Raw genomic sequence first — 21,090 nt, forward strand, 5'->3', positions numbered from 1 at the left:
GTTCGAGCCCTCCCTCATGCATTGGTGTGTGTCTTGTTCTTAGTGTAAGTTAGTTTAAGTAGTGTGTAAGTCTAGGGACCGATGACCTCAGCAGTTTGGTCCCTTAGGAATACAACCACATTTGAACATTTGAAAAATTATGCAAATTCCTGTGTTACACTGTTGACTGATTTTATATAAACTTATAGGTTGTCGTCTTTCCAGGATTCATAAACGTTTAATTTTATCTATTATTACTTTTGTGTTGTAATTTTATGTCTGACACATTCCATGACTGAGGAACTTTTGTCCTACGGAAGTAGACGGGGGAGGGGGAGAGGGGAAGAACGGATAGTGCCACGTACTGCAGCTAGTTTTCAAGCTTTGTAACACTGCGAATGACATTCGTGTACACAGGCGAACTTTCTGCACCAGGTTAGCTCAAAGAGCCAGAGCCCTGCCGCCCACGGACATGTTTTCGAAAGTGCTGCTGCACGCGATCGTGCGGCGCGTGCTGTTCGCGACGTACACGGTGGCGGGCGTGGGGCTGGCGTGCCGCCTCACGATGGTGGTGCTGGCGCTGACCGGCCTGCCGCAACCGTGGCCGTCGTGCACCGACCGGCGGCTGCCGCCGGCGGCCCCGCAGCAGCTCTCCGCGCAGCAGCTGCCCGCGCAGCAGCCGCCCCCGCACCCGCCGAGGGACGAGGAGCCGATCAGCCAATTCCTGGTGGTGCTGGCCGTGTCGTCGCCCGCCTCCGAGGAGCGGCGCCGCGTGCTGCGCGACACGTGGTTCCGGTCGTGCTCGCAGGACTTGGACGCCAAGTGCTACTTCGTCGTGGGGATGGCCGGGCTCGACGAGGAGGACACGCGCCGGCTGCTGGAGGAACGCGACCTGCACCACGACATGCTGCTGCTGCCCGACCTCGTCGATACTCCTGCCAACCTCACACTCAAGGTTCACGTCTTAATATGCGTCCTATCCTCCTGTCCTTTCTGTTAATTATGAGGTGTACAACTCTGCTTCCGCCGTTTGCCGATAGGTGGTGACAACAGAAAGTAGCAGTTGAAAGAAACAGATCGCAGATGTCAGGCAGTTAGCTCGGACCTCGGTCAACGTAACCTCATTCGAACATTATTCGATTTATGTCTGCATCATAAAGTTGTTCTTGATGGGCACAACTAGTGCCACAATTTCAAGTAATCCTTAATGAATTGGCCTATCACATATGTCAACAGGATTAGCTCCTGTAGAAATTATGAATAAAACCTTTATAGAAGAACCCTTGTTAAAATTGTTAACAATGCTGAATTCACCAACGATTGACTTGGAAAAGTTGCGAGAGAAGGTACAAGCGAATCTGATGACGCAAGCACAAAAAAGATTCAGAACCTTAATGATAAGGCTGTTGTACCAAACTTTCAAGCCTAGTTAATAATCCGATCTATAAATTGACATTTCAAGGAAAATTTTGAAGATGTATGATGTACATGTAGTACATGAAAAGCCAAGAATAAGAATAATTTTAGCTCTATTATCCTATGATAGTAATAGAAAGTGGAGTAAGTTACAGTACTATGACATTTGCATAGATATGCTTTAAATCATAATGTCTTTGCATAAGCTATGAATATACAAGGTGTACAACTTTGCTTCTGCCGTTTGCCGATAGGTGGCGACAATGGTAAGTAGCGGTCGAAAGAAACGGATAGCAAATGTCAGGCAGTTAGCTTGGACCTCAGTCAGCATAACCTCATTGAATCATTACTCTATTTGTGTATACATCATAAAGTTGTTCCGATGGAAAATGTCAGTTTACAAGCATAATTCTCATCATTTGCAGGAGGTGTTACTGTTTTGTTTCAGTACGAAGAAAACAGTGGCTGAGTCTCATTGAATGCTCTCATGTTCATATGGTAAAGATGCTATTAGTGAAAGAATGTGTCACGAGTGGTTTTAACGCTTCGAGAACAGTGATTTTAACATCATCGACCAGCATAGTGGTGGAAGAGAGAATGTTTTTGAAGATGCAGAATTGGAGACATTGCTGAGTGAAGACTCACACCAAACTCGAGAGTAATTGGCATGATTAGTGGGAGTGACACAGCAAGTGATTTAAAAACATCTCAATGCTATGGGCATGATTCAGAAAGAAGGAACTTGGGTTCCGTGTGAGCTGAAACCGAGAGAAAATGTTGAACAGCGCTTTTGTGTTTGTGAACAGTTGTTTCAGAGGCAAAAATGGAAAGGATTTCTGCATCACATTGTGACCAGGACGAAAAATTGGTTCATTACAATAACCCTAAACGAAAAAAATCATGGGGATATCCCGGCCATGCTTCCATGTCGATGGCCAAACCGAATATTCACGGCTCCAAGATTGTGCTCTGCATCTGGTGGGACCAGCTCGGCGTCGTGTACTATGAGGTTTTAAAACCAAGTGAAACAATCACAGGTGCTCGTTATCGAATGCATTTAATGTGTTTTAGCAGAGCATTAAAAGACAAACGGCTGCAATACAGCGAGAGGCATGATAAAGTGGTTTTGCAGCACAACAATGTTCAACCCCATGTTGCAAACCAGGTCAAAACATACTTGGAAACATTAAAATGGGAAGTCCTACCCTATCCACCATATTCTCGAGACATTGCTCCCTCTGACTATCACCTGTTTAGATCAATGGCGCACGGCCTGGCTGACCAACACTTCCGATCTCATAAAGAAGTCAAAAATTGGATCGATTTGTGGATTGCTTCAAAAGATGAACAATTTTTTTGATGCACTGCCCGAAAGATGGGAGAAAGTAGTGACCAGCAATGGAAAATACTTTGAATGATGCATGTGTAACCAATTTGTTTCATTAAAGCCTCAAATGTTGGAGAAAAAATGGTGGAATCAAAGTTGTACACCTTGTAGTATTTTCTACATACATGTAAATCTCGTTATACACGTCAGCTACATTCCACAGAATTGCGCTGTGTACTGAATTTGTGTGAATTGAGAACCATATTATATATAAAATGTGGGGTTAGGTTCTCATTTACTGGCATTTTAAGTTCAAAATCGCAGAGTTTCATAGTACTTTTACCAAAAATAGCCATTATCATCCTTTTGAAATGCATTTTAATGCTAAATTAATAAACTTAATAATTTAATGCTGAGACACATAGTAACACACAAAAATCATTTTCTTTATTGTGTGATCTTCAGCAAATATTATGTTACAGTAGGACATTATGCAGAGAATAGAGAATTAGAATAGGGTATGCTGCTTGATATTTTATGGAGGACAGACAGAAAGAAATTTCATCATTAGATTCAGAAAACACATGAGACAAACAAATAACAACCAGTCCACCTTCTTTACACACCTTGAAAATATGAAAAACAAAGTTGACAACTTTGAAAATGCATCTCAAATCCTGCATAAAATTTTGGAGGAATCTGAAATATATGTACACAACATGATTATCCATACACTATACTAAATAAACAAACTGATTTCAAGTGCAGACAGTTTTTTAAAATTTTTATTGATATTTTGCATAGAGATAACAAATAATCAAAACACCGGAGATTACAAACACATCAGTGACAGTTCCATAGAAATATGACCCACAACAACTTTAGTATCTTTGACTAAACAGTTAGCTGTTACCCTTGAATTTCTACAACTTTCATATAATAAAAAACATATTATAATATATGTACAACAGCAAATTATCGAACAATTTATAATGTTGCTGAGAAATAATATTACATGCAACAACTGTGGACAGTAATAGTGGTTTACACAAAGTAGACATATGTCCATCTACAATGTCAGGGATTGAGTAAAAAAAAAAAAAAAAAAAAAAAAAACAAATCCTCATACAGCCTAAATAGCTTCTGGATCATCTAAGAGAGACATTTCGTAAATAATGCACAATATTTTTTTTTACTTACATGTCTATTTTTTTCAGTGTTTCTTTACAGCCCTCCAACATAGTCTTCCTGCTTTGCTATGACTGAATCCCAATGTCTTGGAAGCTCTAGTATTCCATCCAGGACACATCTTCTGTTCATCTGTCAAATGGCTCAGGTAATGGTGGTAGAAAGCTCTTCCTGAGAAAGATAACGACATCCACGCATATTTTTTCAACTTAAGGAACATATCAAAGTCTGCTGAACTCATATTCAGCAGCATATGCAGCAACACTTCCCATCCGTATGTGTGAACTTTTGGGCTGCGACACTGCTGATATAAGAGTGAGCGTTGTCGTGGAGAATGAGGGGCACAGCCTCGACCAACTGAGGTTGTGTTTTGTACATTTTTCTGCACAGGTTTTGCATGGAGGTACAATAACACACTGCTGTGACACTTGTTCCACATGGGGTCTAACTGTCATGATGATTCCTTGGTGATCATAAGCAAAAATCATCTGTTGCTTGAGCTGTGACTGAGCACATCAAAATGTTTCTGGATGGGAAGAATCTGAAGCTCTCCACTCATTGGACTGTCATTTCAGCTCCGGTTCAAAGTCTCTAACCCCCAGTTCGTCAGTAGTGACAATTCGACACAAGAATGCTTGACCTTTGTGGTCAAATCATTGTCTGAGCAAGGTTACAATGTACAGCAATTTCTGCTTGTCTTCAGCAGTCAAAACGGGGGGGTCCATCTCACAGAAATTTTCATCTTCTTCAAATCATCTGTCAGAATACAAAATACTGATGTTGGGGGAATTCTCGTGGCTTCAGAGAGTTCCTCACAAGTCACACTGTGATCTGGTTCAGGAAGCCACAAGTTTCACACTTTATTCATCTGTTGACATTTTTGGCCTTTGGATTATCATCTATGCTCATATGGCCATCATAAAAGTAATTAACCCAACACGAAACTGTACTACAGTCTACTGTAAACTCCCCACAAACTTCACTTAACACACTGTTGATTTCTGTTGGGTTTTTGCCACATAAAGTTTTGATCATGATGTCTGGCCTCTGCCCTTCAACAGTCACAGTACCTGAGACACCTGCAGTGTCCGTTTGTACCTCTAACCAATTTTTTGTTAGAGTACATTGTGAAAAAACAAAGACACATACTTCTTCCTCAAACTCCCAACTACATCTGTCATAATTTTCATTGTTGTTGCATTAAACAATACCCAGAATAATACCAACCGGTCACTTATTTATGAAATATTGGAAGAGTCTGATGATGCTGTAGTTGGTTCAATTTCTGTAATGGATTTTCTTCCATGCAAATCTTCATCGCTAAGATCTTTGTAATGAGAGTTTAGGAGGTCGCAAACATTCTGTTCGTCAACATCAGTGAATCTAATCTGCTGTGCCATGTCCACAGCTTCTTTTATTGCAGTGGTGAGATCACTACTTCTTCTAGAACTGGCACAGAATTGCACCACATTTACCTCCATTGACCATTCGCACATTTTGGAATGATATCAGTCCGTGTGCCTCTAATAACATCAGTCACTATCTTAATATTGAACTGTTGGCAGAAAATACTGATGGTAAGTTTGTCACTCAACTCACATACTTCTATGAGACTCAAGAAAGTTTTATGCAAGTAGTATGCCCTGAATGTAGAAATAACTCCTGGTGCATTGGTTGCAGAACAGATGTAGTGTTCAGTGGCAGAAATGGGCTCCAGTGTTTTGATTTCAATCAGTAATGGTAAATGGGTGGCTGGGAACTTTTTCAAGGAGGAGAAGAATTCTGAAAGATTTTTTTTATTTCTCACAGCAGGCCTTCAGTTCCCTATTCTGTTCATTAATAAAATAATTCTGAGTACAGCAGAAGTCATCCATTCTTTTTCACTCCACCTGAGTCGATCTTTTTATGACCCTTCAGTGCCCTAGGATTTGGAGAGCGGTAGATCATAAAGGGCTTTAATATGCTGTCCCTTGTAACATTTCCTCTGGAAAGAATAGTGCACCAGTCCTTGGCAGCCTTAAATCCAGGTGCTGTTTTTTTCAATAGAAAGGAATGTGCAGGTTGGCATCCATTTCCAAATAAGCCTGTTTCATTGAGGTTGAAAACTGGCTTCAGAATATAGCCTTTTTCTGTCACAATTTCCTTAAACCCCTTTTAAAGATCCTCAGCTCCAGCTTCAGGTACTACAGCTGCCTCTCGTGCCATTTTCAATGTTGCGAAAGTCAAAACAGTGCCATAAGCAATCGAACCGAGCTCAGCTGGCTGAGAAAGTTGCCAGATCTTCCTCTTCTTTCATTAAATCTGTATAAGAGCTCTCAACTTCAGCACGAATAGCAGCTCCAGAGAGAGGCAAATGCTGTCGGTCGTGGTGCTTGGTCGAAAGGCTTAGCATTTTTTCTGTTTTTTCCAATGTCTCCGAGCGAGATTTTGTCACTCTAGGTACACTTAATTCAATTGAAGATTGAGTGGTTTTTCAAACTGATTCCGCACTGTTGTGATCAGTTCTCACAGTGGATAAACTACATTCTAAAGCATGCCGAATGTCAACAATACACTCACCTTTCTCATTGCAATCCAAAACTTGTAACTTTATTTCTAATGAATAAGATCTTTGTACACTTATATTTCCCTTGAAATTCCTTTTACACAGTATTTTAAATGCAGAGCCTGTCAAGTGCAACTTCACAGCTCTACTGATCTGAACTGATGATTCAGGTCTCATCAGACATGACGTAATGTGCACCAACACATTACTGCTTCGTGTACTCATAACAAATGGCAGCATTGGACTTAATTAAACTAAAATTGTGTATATGTGAAAATGCATATAATGAATCTGCTTATAATGGGGTCGTCCTGTATTCCTTCCCTCGCCAATTTTGTGGAGTACCTTTCTATTGACCAATAAAATTGCGGGCATTTGGCTCTAACTAAAATTTGTATACTATTAGTATTTCAGGTGTGAACCTTTCTTCCATCTTCAGAGCTAATCAGAAAGACTGATGGTAAAGTGCTTCCACCCACCCTGTATACAAGTAAGACAAGTCAGCTGTATTTGAGTATGTGGCAAATCATAGTGGAATAAATACCGTGTGTGAGTCAGAGGTATGTGCTGCCGTGACACATCTGTGAAAGATGTTTCACTAATTCTGGTCAACAGGGGGTATCTATGAGAGTTACCTATTGCCTGTGCCAGAGTCCACATGTTTTCAAGCTTAAAATCATTATCATAATTAATTAAATCATTTGTCAAATGTATTTCAATAACTTCCCTGAAAACTTTATCCCAAAAGGATGAAACAGATGTTAAAACAGGATGTCCTCATAACCTGATTCCCTATGTACAGTTCTCAGTCACAGCAGATTTTTATTGGCTGCAGAAGCCTCCGTGTTCAACAATCATTTAAATGTGGGAATTGATCTCAAAAATTTATGCATTTATGCATTTGTATATGTAATATTAATGGCAGTAAGAAGCAATGAGATTCTTATCCTATGTGTTGTGCATGTAATGCATATAACATTGGTCAATTTGATTGTATAGCAAAGTAGTGGATTGTGGTGTGTACCAAAGCAGTGTTATCAGGTTCTATACTAAAATTAGTGTAACACACTGTCCACTTTCTTTACAGGAGCAACTGACAGTCATTTGCTCCTGACAGAGATCTACATCTACATCTACATGATTACTCTGCTATTCACAATAAAGTGCCTGGCAGAGGGTTCAGTGAACCACCTTCAAGCTGTCTCTCCACCATTCCACTCTCAAATGGCATGTGGAAAAAACGAGCCCTTAAATTTTTCTGTGCGAGCCCTGATTTCTCTTATTTTGTTTTGATGATCATTTCTTGCTACGTAGGTGGGTGCCAACAGAATGTTTTTGCAATCAGAGAAGAAAAATGGTGATTGAAATTTCATGAGAAGATCCCGTTGCAATGAAAAAGCCTTTGTTTTAATGATTGCCACTCCAATTCATGTATCATGTGGCACCTAATACAAAACGAGCTGCCCTTCTTTGAACTTTTTTGATGTCATCCGTCACTTTCAACTGATGCAGATCCCACACCACACAGCAATACTCCAAAATAGGATGGTCAAGCATGGTGTAAGCAGTCTCTTTAGTAGACCTGTTGCACCTTCTAAGTATTCTGCCATTGAATCACTGTCTTTGGTTTGCTCAACCCACAACATTATCTATGTGATCGTTCCAATTTAGGTTATTTGTAATTGTCATCCCTAAGTATTTCGTTGAATTTACAGCCTTCAGATTTGTTTGACTTATTGCGTAATTGAAATTTAGTGGATTTCTCTTAGTACTCATGTGAATAACTTCACACTTTTCTTCATTCAGGGTCAGTTGCCACGCTCCACACCATACAGATATCTAAATCATTTTGCAATTTGTTTTGGTCATCTGATGACTTTACAAGACAGTAAATGACAGAGTCATCTGCAAACAATCTAAGATGGCTACTCAGATTGTCTCCTATGTCATTAATATAGATCAGGAGCAATAGATGGCCTATTACACTTCCTTGGGGAACACTGGATATTACTTCTGTTTTACTCGATGACTTTCCATCTATTACTTTGAACTGTGACCTTTCTGACAGGAAGTAACGAATCCAGCTGTACAGCTGAGGCAATATTCCATAGGCATGCAATTTGGTTAGAAGACAGTTGTGAGGAACGGTGTCAAAAGCCTTCTGGAAATCTAAAAATATGGAATCAATTTGACATTCCCTGTCAATAGCACTCATTACTTCATGAGTGTAAAGAGTTGATTGTGTTTCACAAGAATGATATTTTCTGAATCCATGCCGACTATGTGTCAATAAATCGTTTTCTTTTGGTTACTTCATAATGTTCGAACACAGTATATGTTCCAAAACCCTACCGCAAATTGACATTAGTGATATGGGCTTGTAATTCAGATGATTACTCCTACTTCCCTTTTTGGGTATCGGTGTGACTTAGCAATTTTCCAGTCTTGAGGTACGAATCTTTGTGTGAGCGAGCGGTTGTATATAATTGCTAAATATGGAGCTATCGTATCAGGTGCAGGTGATTGTTGAAAGCTTGAGGTTTTGCCAAATTTTGGTGTGGCAAGCAAAATGAGATTGTTTTATACAAGAATTGCACCAAACTACTGATAAATACACTTCAATCTGTCAGTTTTCATTTTGCCCTCTCCTGAACGGGTCTTATGACCACACAATATAGAAAAGGAATACCAGAAAAATGGAAGAGCTCTTTACCATAATGGTCATTTTCTGTCAGTAGTGATGCCATCATTGTTTAGTCTTTTTGTGTCAGTTTGCATTCATTGAGAGCTAAATGAATTTATCCTTTGCAGGTGCTGAAGGCGTTCGTGTGGGCAGACAATAAGGCTCTCGCACAATACGTGATGAAGTGCAACGACGACTCGTTTGTCAGGCTGACGCAGATAATGAACGAGATCAAAGAAGGAGACACAGCCCCATCTGCAGCTTCTATATATTGGGGTTTCTTCGACGGTCATTCCCCCGTAGAGGCTGTGAGCAAGTGAGTAGCGGAGTTTGCAGTAATTTTCAGTGACTTTTCTCTTGGACGTTCTCACTGTAACTGGGCTGTTGCATACAATCCACATATCTCTTATTTTCAAAAGCTGTAATTTTGAAAACAAGGGTTGGTTTTAACGTTGTTATTTATTTAATTTATTCTGTGCATGGCATTTTTAAAAATCTTATCTCATTTGTATTGTAACTGGTTTTCATACAGAAAAGGTAAAAATGATGACATCATTCATTTAATGTATAAATGATTATTGTCCATTTACTTATACGCCTGCACCACGTGCGATCAATGCCATAATGAAGAAGAGCCTTCAGTGATGTGGAATGCATCAATTAATACATTAACAGGGGCAGTTGCAGCTGGCTACTTACTTATAAAGCATACTGACAACAAATTATGACTAGTGCTAATATTCTCAAACTCATGGTTATGGCAATTACTTCTAGATTACTTTGCATACATATGTTAGGATAAAAACACTTACATTGAAACAAACTATTTCCCCTCCTACAATAGTGAATGGCTATTTTCATCTCAAACTGTACTACAGGCAAATCATTTTATCTTTACAGATGACTATGTAATGGATCTGGGAGATGTGTTATTTTCTACCGGATTTGTCGATACCGAATCTAATGAGGGAGGTTCTAAATGTTTTCTTATATTTTTGCCAGAATATTTTTTTTGTGAATTGTAATTTGCCTTATTTTATGTTAATTTGCTTATATGTTCGAGAGTGACAGCATATTGATTAATATTAGTAGATGTGACGAAGAATATCAAAGAGACTGGTTACAAGCGGAAGCTTGCATGTTGTGTGAAATGTCTTTGACACTGGAGTCGTCTTTGACCGTAGTCAGTCGGCAGTGAACTCTCGGTGTGTGTGACAGTGGAACAATGTGCAGGTCACCGTTATAATAATTTGCAAGTGAACAGTAAAAATGAATTATGTTACTACTTTTTTTATATAAACATCAAGAAGGAACCACATTCGAAGAAATGGTATTTGAAGCACCAAAAATGAGGCAAACGCATTGAACCAGGTCATTTCTGCAGCCGACGAAACAGCATTGTGGAATCATACTTTCACTAGACGACTGAAGCTAACATAGAAAAGTCAAATATCATCTTGTAAACATTTCACGGAATAGTGAGTACTGTCACGAAATATGCTAAATTCAAGTATATAAAAATAGTGAGCATATTTCAACTACCAGCCATCAATGTACTGGCAAAGAAATATTGGAAGTACACAGAATTTACAATCTTGAGTTAAAGTTCTTCAGATATGTTGGAGAAATAGTGGATAATGAGTTATTCTTTTGAAACTTCCTGACAGATTAACACTATGTGTTGGACGAGGACTCAAACCCAGGACCTTTGCCTTTTGTAGGCAAGTGCTCTACTGACTGAGATGCCTGAGCATGACTCACAGCCCACCACCACAGCTTTACTTCTGCCAGTACCTCATCTCATACCTTCCAAACTCCAGTGAACTTCTCTTGCGAAACTTTCAGGACTAGCACTCCTGGAAGAAAGGATGCTGTGGAGACATGGCTTAGCTCCAACCTGGGGAATTGTTTCCAAAATGAAATTTTCACTCTGCTGTGGAGCTGTGCTGATATGAAAGGTCCTCGTGGATTAAAACTGTGCCAGACTGTGACTTGAACACAGGAACTTTCGCAGGCAAGTGCTCTACCAACTGAGCCACCCGTCCACAACACATCTACATCTACATACATACTCCAAAATCCACCATACAGTGCATGGCGGAGGGTACCTCATACCACAACTAGCATCTTCTCTCCCTGTTCCACTCCCAAACAGAACGAGGGAAAAATGACTGCCTATAAGCCTCTGTACAAGCCCTAATCTCTCTTGTCTTATCTTTGTGGACCTTCTGCAAAATGTAAGTTGGCGGCAGATAAACTGTACTGCAGTCAGCCTCAAATGCTGGTTCCCTAAATTTCCTCAGTAGCGATTCATGAAAAGAACGCCTCCTTTCCTCTAGAGACTCCCACCCGAGTTCCTGAAGCATTTCCGCAACACTCGTGTGATGATCAAACCTACCACTAACAAATCTAGCAGCTCGCCTCTGAATTGCTTCTATGTCCTCCCTCAATCCAACCTGATAGGGATCCCAAATGCTCAAGCAATACTCAAGAATAGGTCGTATTAGTGTTTTATAAGTGGTCTCCTTTACACATGAACCACATCTTCCCAAAATTCTACCAATGGACCGAAGACGACTATCCGCCTTCCCCACAAGTGCCATTACATGCTTGTCCCACTTCATATCGCTCTGCAATGTTACACCCAGCTTTACGTCCACCAGTACCTCACCTCCTACCTTCCTGTGTTCGAGTCCTGGTCTGGCACACAGTTTTAATCTGCCAGGAAGTTTCATATCATCACGCACTCCACTGCAGAGTGAAAATTTCATTCTGGAAACAGCCCCCCAGGCTGTGTCTAAGCCAGATTACCACAGTATCCTTTCTTCCAGGAGCGCTAGCCCTATAAGTTAACAGGAGAATTTTTGCAAAGTTTGGAAGGTAGGAGATGTACTGGTGGAAGTAACGCTGTGAGGGCAGGTCGTGAGTCATGTTTGGGTAACAAGAGAGTGAAAGTATTATTCTGGACATATTATTTTAAATTGCTTCTAAACATTTCGGGATTTTCAATCTTCCATTACAGACATTTTCACCAGAATATAAAACTGCATTCTGGAGACACAAGAGTGCATAGTCTATATGGAAATGATTTCTACTTCTAAAAATGGAAAATCCAGGATGGATATTAGCAATTGTTTGATTTCTGTTTCTGTTATTGTTGTTGCGAACTGCAGAATTCACTCTCAGTTCATTCTTGTTATTAATCACGAATACCAATATGTACTGACTTGTAAGTGTAAGAACCGTGAAACTTTGAATTGGCTTGTGCAAGAAGTTCAGATATCTGTTTTACACAATATTCCTATTGGACACTTATGTAGGACAAACACTTTTTTCACTTGTGCTGCAGATCCCCAGAAGATAATGCCATAGGAAAGAATTGAGTGAAAATTTGCTAGCAATCTTATCTTCGGATCAACACAGTGAGAGACATTTCTAAGTGCAAAGCAAGCAGATTTGAGCTTTTTGTTTAACTTATCCACATGATGGTCCAACCTCAGATAATTACTCATCTGAACTGTCAGGAACATCATAGATGAATCAGAATACATCCACACCAGAGACAATCAGGAGAAGAATGAAACAGATTTACAGCTGGTTCACAGTGAAAAGTTTAATCAATTGTCTATGCAGTTCAAAACAAGTCAAAGTAACTTTAAGGTTCCAGATTTAGAGATCAATGAGCATACACTGGGTGAGGTTCAAAGACAGTACAAATTAAGAACAAAGACATAGAATAAGTTGATGAGTTTTTACATTTAGGGCAGTTCAAGACATTGACTGTAGGGATAGCAAGGAACACAAACAGAAAAGTAAAAATAGCTGGAAGCGCTTTTAGCAAGTTAAATAGGACTTTAAAAACTAAGCCTTAGATGTGTCTGAAGAGAAATCTACACAAAAACACACACACACACACACACACAAAAGAAGTTGCATTGCCCCCCCCCCCCCCCCCCCCCCACACACACACACACACATACAAAAGAAGTTGCATTGCCCCAGTTCCCAGAACTCCTGAAGATAGACATTGACTGTGGATATTGTATCAGCGATACATTCCCTTTGACTGTTCAGAGATGTCACTAAACCTGCCTAAGTATGTAAACAACCATACATGAGCAGTGCCTATTAGATTGAGGGGGTCCGACAGCTGGTCATTTCCAGTCATTCCACATGGAAGGAGGTACATGGCTCATGTTGTTTGCAGTTCAACCATGCCTAGACAGTCAATTGTGTCTACATTGTTACTTTGTGCCAGAAAGGGCTCTCAACAAGGGAAGTGTCTAGGCGTCTTAGAATGAACTAAAGCGATGTTGTTCAAACATGGAGGAGATACAGAGAGACATGAACTGTTGATTATATGCCTCGCTCAGGCTGCCCATGGGCTACCACTGCAGTGAATGACCACTACCTACGTATTATGGCTTGGAGAAACCCTGACAGCAACACCACTGTGCCAAATAATGCTTTTCATGCAGCCTCAGGACATCATGTTACGACTCAAACTGTGCATAATAGGCAGCATGATGCGCAACTTCACTCCCAACATCCACGGTGAGGTCCATCTTTGCAACCACAACACCATACAGTGCGGTATAGATAGGCCCAACAACATGCCGAATGGAGTGCTCAGGACTGGCATCATGTTCTCTTCACCAATGAGTGTCGCATATGCCTTCAACCAGACAATCATCGGAGACTTGTTTGGAGACAACCCGGTCAGGCTGAATGCATTAGACACACTGTGCAGCGAGGTGGAGGTTCCCTGATGTTTTGGGGTGGCATTATGCGGGGCTGATGTACGCCGCTGGTGGTCATGGAAGGTACCATAACGGCTGTACGATACGTGAATACCATCCTCCGACCAATAGTGCAACCATATCGGAGGCATATTGGCGAGGAATTCATCTTCATGGATGACAATTCGCGCCCTCATTGTGCATGTCTTGTGAATGACTTCCTTCAGTATAGCTCGTCTAGAGTGGCCAGCATACTTCTTGCAAAGAATATGCATAATTTCAAACCTTTATGAAATTTCTTTCCCCTGTCACCCCCACAAAATGATTAGAGGGAGTCGCTACGCGCCCCACCACCCACCTCCCGGCAGGCAAAGACCAGCTGACGCAACTGTGCGTGCGCAGTATGCTGCTGCCATCTAGCGGCAGCCCACAGAGTTACCCAGAGGTGCCTCACACAGAGAGCATCCCAGAGTGCCCCTGAGTGCTACAACACCCAGAAAAATTGTTCTCGGCTTTTGGCAAGATCAATGTGTTTTTTTTTTTTTTTTTTTTTTTTAAGAAGGAAAAAGGTTCAAGGACACACACTTTATTTAATGTTTATAATAATAAAGAATATCACCAACAACTTTTATTTCATAACAAGTTCCGGATCCTTTGACCCAAAAACAAACACCTTCTTGTTCATTTATTTTGCGATGATTCCGAGTCCTCAAAACAAAAGCCGTGTAAAATAATATGTTCCCATGTCCCTATTGAACACCTCAGAAACTTGAAATGTATGAAAGGCAATTACATCTCTGTTATTAAAAGCCTCCAATCCAGAAACACCATTAATGGTACTACCATCGTACCGTACAGTAGCAACAGTTATCCAGCCATTACTATGCTGTGCAGCTGTACTTTTGGTAACAGTAAAGTTCAAAACCCCTCCACAATACGTAGACGGGCCCTGAAGGATCACTTGACCTCCAAGACCTGATGCAGTAGTAATTTCAACATCATCTATTGCCTTATAAACAGGGAGGCGCGAACGCCTAAACATTAAATAAAGTTTGTGTCCTTGAACCTTTTTCCTATTAAAAAAAAATAAATAAATAAATAAAACTACACATTGATCTTGCCAAAAGCCGAGAAGCGATTTTTCTGGGTGTTGTAGCACTCAGGGGCACTCTGGGATGCTCTCTGTGTGAGGCACCTCTGGGTAACTCTGTGGGCTGCCGCTAGATGGCAGCAGCATACTGCAGATGCAAAGTTGGCTCAGCTGCTCTCTGTCTGCCGGGAGGCGGGTGGTGGGCCACGCGGTGACTCTAGTTTTAACAAGTCGCTGCTGCATTTTCACTGTTCCTGCAGTAAAAATTCAGCAACAGTCATAACATTTTAATTTATTACTTGTTTACTACCAGCTCTATTGGCAATACAGTTTGCAGACAATATGCAGCTATATCACTGTTTGTACCTGCAAAATTATATAATTTTATAACTCATAGTTAAGGAAATATGACATCATAAACAATGAAATAGATTGAAACCTAGGTTTTGCTTAAAATGGAACACAAATTACCCAGTTTATATTCATCCAGTGTTTCATAATGAGAGTACTTGGTGACTACCATCAAACCTCAAGCATAATTTCAAACCTTTCCTAATTTTTTTTACTTACCTGTTTAAAGATAAATATTTAATACATTAACCCATCTATAAAGTAATCTGATGTTTGAAGCTTTTTTATTCATGGGAGTTTGATTCTTTAAAAAAACTGGAGGTTTGCTGGTGCTTGCAAGAATGAAGTACAGAAATCTTAGTGTATCTCTAACTAAAGGTGGTACCTTTTCATTTAATCATCTGAAATTACATCCTTGTATGATTGAATTCAGTGTATTCAATGAGTTACATATTAGTGTGATGTCCCACAGCTGTTATTGAAAGTCCTCCATAGTTCTGCTGCTGATGTCTTCCTTTAATTAGGTTTATGAAATGTTCGAAATTATAGATGCAATACTGCATCATTGTGCTTGACACTTCTTCAATTTGTTGGCACAGGTATCATTATAATGATTAGTTTGTCTAAGATAATTTTTCATATGACTTATTACCAATATTTAAATGAAACTATTTTGCTGTAATACTATGAAATATTCCAGGGGATTCTTTACCAGAGGTTAAATCATTAGCATTTCATAAATAAACATTTTCTTTGCATATAAAACACATACTTAGTCATATTTATCTTTCCACACTTCTGTTATCTTTCTAATTAAACCAAATTGTAGTGGGCAAATTCAAATCTGTTCTTTAATATTTTATTCTATACAGGCTCATAATTGTAATAACATCAAACATTTTTTTCTTCTACTGTTAGAATGAGCCTAGAATATAAATGTTAGTCCACATCACTTAAGAATTCAGTGATAAAATTTTCAGGGCTGCTATTTAAATATTAAAGATTCGTCTTTTCTGCTTTAAACAAACAACACATTTATTACTTCTTTTACTTACAGCTGCAGTGTAGCTTTCTGAACAACATAAAAATTCTATTTCCACTTCTACCTATTGCATTTACCTTGTAGATGTCCTAGAAACTAATATAACAAAAATGATTTCTGACTGACGGCATCACTTTTAAGATATCAAACAAAATTTAACATTTCCATTCAGATGTCATCTATCTAAACTACTCTCATTTTCCAAAACTAAGATAGATAAATTATTGAGTTTACATGTTAAACATTGAAACTCTGGATTGACAAAGTATTACAGTTTGGCATGTATTACGTGAGAAATGCTACAGATATGTGACTCTTGCTGGATCCAAATCCTCTTTGGGTGTCAGACATTAGTCTATCCCAAACTTTTTAACCAGGCCAAAATGAATAACACTTTGACCTCCTTACAACAATACATTCCATTATAGTATCATATGTCAAGTTAATTCATGATAATATATTATTCTGGTCCAGATTTGCTCCTCTCAAGTGTTATGGTGGATGGTTTATTCACTGCCCACCTGCAGCCAACCAGGTTGTGATTCCCATCACTGCTAGGAGATGTCTCTTCATACACCAGTGAAATAGATTACAATATTCATATAAACACTCATCATTTCTACAAATAGTATTCACTCTTTGCTTGTACCACTTGGTTATAATTAAATTCCTGCTACTCACGTCCCGTGTGAGCTGTAAATATTGTATGGCAGCAAAACTTGGTAGATATGCTAATGCATTAATATGGAACCGATTTATGCTGGAAAAAAGTTAGTTTCAATTTTGGCCACCAGATGCAAATCTGGCACTGTACGACATCTTCTGGATGTCTCCAGTGCTCATATTGAACACATTTTGTAAGTGGCAGCTAATAATAACAACAGCATTACACAGTTCTCACTTGTTTGACCTTTTCTGCCCATATCTTGTTCCTAATCCATTACGTGTGTAAATATCTCTATATGTCTTTCTTACTTTCACAGCACCAAATGCATATCTGGTGTCCAAATTTGGACCTAATTTTTTTTCCGGCGTAAACTGGTTCCACATTAACACATTAGAATATCTAGCAAGTTTTGTTGTCATACGATAATTACAACCCACATTGGACCTCTGTGAGTAGCTGGCACTTTAATTATAACCACCTGGTATATACAAGGTGGGGCAGAGTGGGCTCCCTGATTTGACAGGTGAATTGTAAAAAAGCCAATGAAGATGATTGAAAAAGATTTTTATTTCTGAAAACTACATTCAGTGTCATTTTATTTTCATTAGGTTTTGAAAATTATATCATCCAGGTGATGACCTTGGCGAGCGATGCACATACATTTAAAAAAGTTTTCAAAAACTCTTCTCAGCATATCTTGGATTATTCCAGCGATGACATCTGTAATTGCCCTCTTAAGAGCTTCCAAGGTCGTTCATTGAACTTTATAAACCTCTGTATTGAGATATTTCCATAGAAAAAAACACAGGGACTCAAATCCCTGGAGCGAGGGGACCACGGAACACCCCCTCATAAGGAGATCAGGTGGCCTTTCTTGCAAAATTTGGCATGAACAAGCGGCAGTATGAGCTGTCGCATCATCCTGTTGAAACTAAAATGCTTCTGTGTCATATTCCTCACCATACGCACCTATTTTGGTGAGTACAAATTTATCCATCATCTCACAATAGCGCACAGAGTTCACAGTAACAGTTGCACCTCGAGATTACAAAAAGTAAGGCCCAGTAATGCCTATGGAGGACATAGGACACTGAACTGTCTTTTTGGTGCAGAGGTCTTTGGTGAAGTTTATGATGGTTTTCTGCCTCCCAGTAACAAAAATTTTGCTTATTTACTGAGCTGCGTAGGTGAAAATGCACCTCATCACTAAATCACGTAATAGTGTTGGCTTGCACAGAGGCTAAGACTGCATTGCAAGCATCTGTATGATTCACACAATCTTCTGGACTAACAACCCTCAACTTGTAGGGGTGTTAGTGGAGGTCAGAGTTTGAAATTTTTCCTACCATTCTGGATGATATTCCAAGAGCGACAGCATGTTTCCATGCAGAGCACCATGGAGACTGTTCAATGGGCACTCTCACTACCACAATGTTTTCAGCTGTCCTCACTCTTTTAGGTCGCCCAGCTCATTTTCTAGGAAGTACACATCCTGTTGTCCTAACACTAGTAATCCATTTCTTAATGGTTTTAGCATCAGGAACCCTACCGTGACGATTCAAATGAAACCACCTATGAAAAGCCCTCTGTGTCGCCACCACGCTATTGTTTTTAAAGGACGTTTCTACAACAAAGCCTCGATGCTCGCCAGATCGCGACATGGTGACTACTGATAATGACATCATTTCCCCCACCAAATGCCACTACTCCCACTCCTGCATGCCCTCCAGTGATTGTTTGAAACCAGGGAGTCCATTCTACCCCATCTTGTACCTTGACATGTACTATTCCTGGCACAAATACCCCAGGGTAGTGGATTTTGTCACATGTAAAAGCTATGTTAAATAAATGGTGTGTTACAAAACATACACACACACACACACACACACACACACACACACACATATTTTACAGAAAACCTAGAAAGAACACATTGCTCCACTGCAGAATGTTACCCTAAGGAGTACTTTATCAAGGGCCTAACAAGTCCAGAAAGGATGGATTTTGCAGCAAGAGAAAGTAATGACAGGATAGACTCACTTCGTGGGACAACTGCTCACATGCTGTGTTGGTGTAGATGGATTGAGAACAACTGCACAACTGATCTCTTATCGATGAAATGCTGGCAGCTTTGTAGTTTCATTGTTCAAATTTTTCATTAATTGAGCCTTCCACAGCATGCCTCTGGATCACAATCACTACCTCGCAAAGTCAATGGCAAGCACCTCATACAGATGGCATGACACAGCTACGTAGTGCCGCAAACAGGATATGTGTGTTGTGTGCTGCTCCTGTGGCACCATGCTCTCAGGAATCTGGCTGTCTCTCCACATAATGCCCAAAATATGTGATCATTTTATTGCACCAAGACTTTTGAAGGAACCTTCCTGCACTTATTTGCAACATAACTGTTAACACTTTTGAGGTGAAGCCCAAAATACATTATGTGATCAAAAGTATCTGGACACCTAGCTGAAAATGACTTACAAGTTTGTGGAGCCCTCCATCGGTATCGATAATGCTGGAATTCGATATGGTGTTGACCCACCCATAGCCGTGATGACAGCATCCACTCTCACAGGCATACCTTCAATCAGGTGCTGGAGGGTTTCTTTGGGAATGGCAGCCCATTCTTCACGGAGTGCTCCACTGAGGAGATGTATGATGTCGGTCGGTGAGCCTGGCATGAAGTCAGCATTTCAAAACATCCCAAAAGTGTTCTGTAGCATTCAGGTCAGGACTCTGTGCAGGCCAGTCCATTACAGGGTTGTTATTGTCATGTAACCGCTCCACCACAGGCCGTGCATTATGAACAGGTGCTCGATCGTGTTGCAAAATGCAATTGCCATCCCCGAATTGCTCTTCGATGGTGGGAAGTAAGAAGGTGCTTACAACATGAATGTAGGCCTGTGCTGTGATGTGCCATGTAAAACAACAAGGGGTGCAGGCCTCTCCATAAAAAACATGACCACACCATAATACCACCGCCTCCGAATTTTACTGTTGGCACTACACACACTGGCAGATGGTGTTCAGTGGGTATTCGCCAAACCCACACAATGCCATCAGGTCGTTACATTGTGTACCGTGATTCATCACTCCACACAACATTTTTCCACTCTCGAATCATCCAATGTTGATGCTCCTTACACCAAGCGAGGTGTCATTTCTCATCGACCACCGTGATGTGTGGCTTATGAGCAGCTGCTCAACTGTGAAATCCCAGTTGTCTCACCTCCCACCTAACTGTCATAGTACTTGCAGTGGATCCTGATGCAGTTTGGAATTCCTGTGTGATGGTCTAGGCAGATGTCTGCCTAATACACATTACGACTCTCTTCAACAGTCGGTGGTCTCTGTCAGTCAACAGATGAGATCAGCCTGTTCGTTTTTGTGCTGTATGTATCCCTTCACATTTCCACTTCACTGTAACATCAGAAGCAGTGACCTGGGAATGTTTAGGAGTGTGGAAATCTCGCGTACAGACACAAATGACACCCAATCACCTGACCACGTTCGAAGTCCATGAGTTCTGCGGAGTGTCCCATTCTCCTCTCTCACGATGTCTAATGACTACTGAAGTTGCTGATATGGAGTACCTGGCAGTACGTGGCAGCACAATGCACCTAATATGAAAAATGTATGTTTTGGAGGTGTCCGGGCGCTTTTGATCACATAGTGTAGGTTGGGATGGAACTTTGTGTTAAAAAGACCACACCAGAGTATAGGTTGGGCCACGATTTTCCTGATTCACGAGCCACCTGTCACTCAAAAACTGTACTCATTTTGTATGAAAACAACGTACAGATGTCTCATGACCTACCACTTGACTAGTGCTGCAGTCTTTTGTGAATTTCTAGGATTATTTTGAAAGAAACTTTAGCGAATGTAAGAGCTGCTGTTGAGGATGGCTGAGCCAATACGATCGCTTTAACATAATGCTGTGTGTGTACTGGTTATATTTCGCAGCTAGTTGTAATTGTGCTGCAAATACATCATGTTTCCTGAGTGAGCAAGATATTTTGAAAACTTGCTCAAAAAGTCATCTCCACTCTTTTCTTGG

The 21,090-nt window shown here is 40.3% G+C and overlaps 1 protein-coding gene across 1 annotated transcript in view; it reads left to right on the forward strand.

Annotated features, from left to right (window-relative positions):
- Nucleotides 1–451: 451 nt before the first annotated feature.
- LOC126108250 (beta-1,3-galactosyltransferase 6-like) overlaps nucleotides 452–21,090 on the forward strand; it is a 50,873-nt gene continuing 30,234 nt past the window's right edge. Inside the window, exons 1-2 of the mRNA XM_049913479.1 lie at nucleotides 452–934; nucleotides 9,267–9,454. Coding sequence (XP_049769436.1) covers nucleotides 452–934; nucleotides 9,267–9,454 — 671 coding nt within the window. The remainder of the gene's footprint in view (nucleotides 935–9,266; nucleotides 9,455–21,090) is intronic.

Source organism: Schistocerca cancellata, chromosome 11, assembly GCF_023864275.1.
Source record: "Schistocerca cancellata isolate TAMUIC-IGC-003103 chromosome 11, iqSchCanc2.1, whole genome shotgun sequence".
Taxonomy (NCBI): domain Eukaryota; kingdom Metazoa; phylum Arthropoda; class Insecta; order Orthoptera; family Acrididae; genus Schistocerca; species Schistocerca cancellata.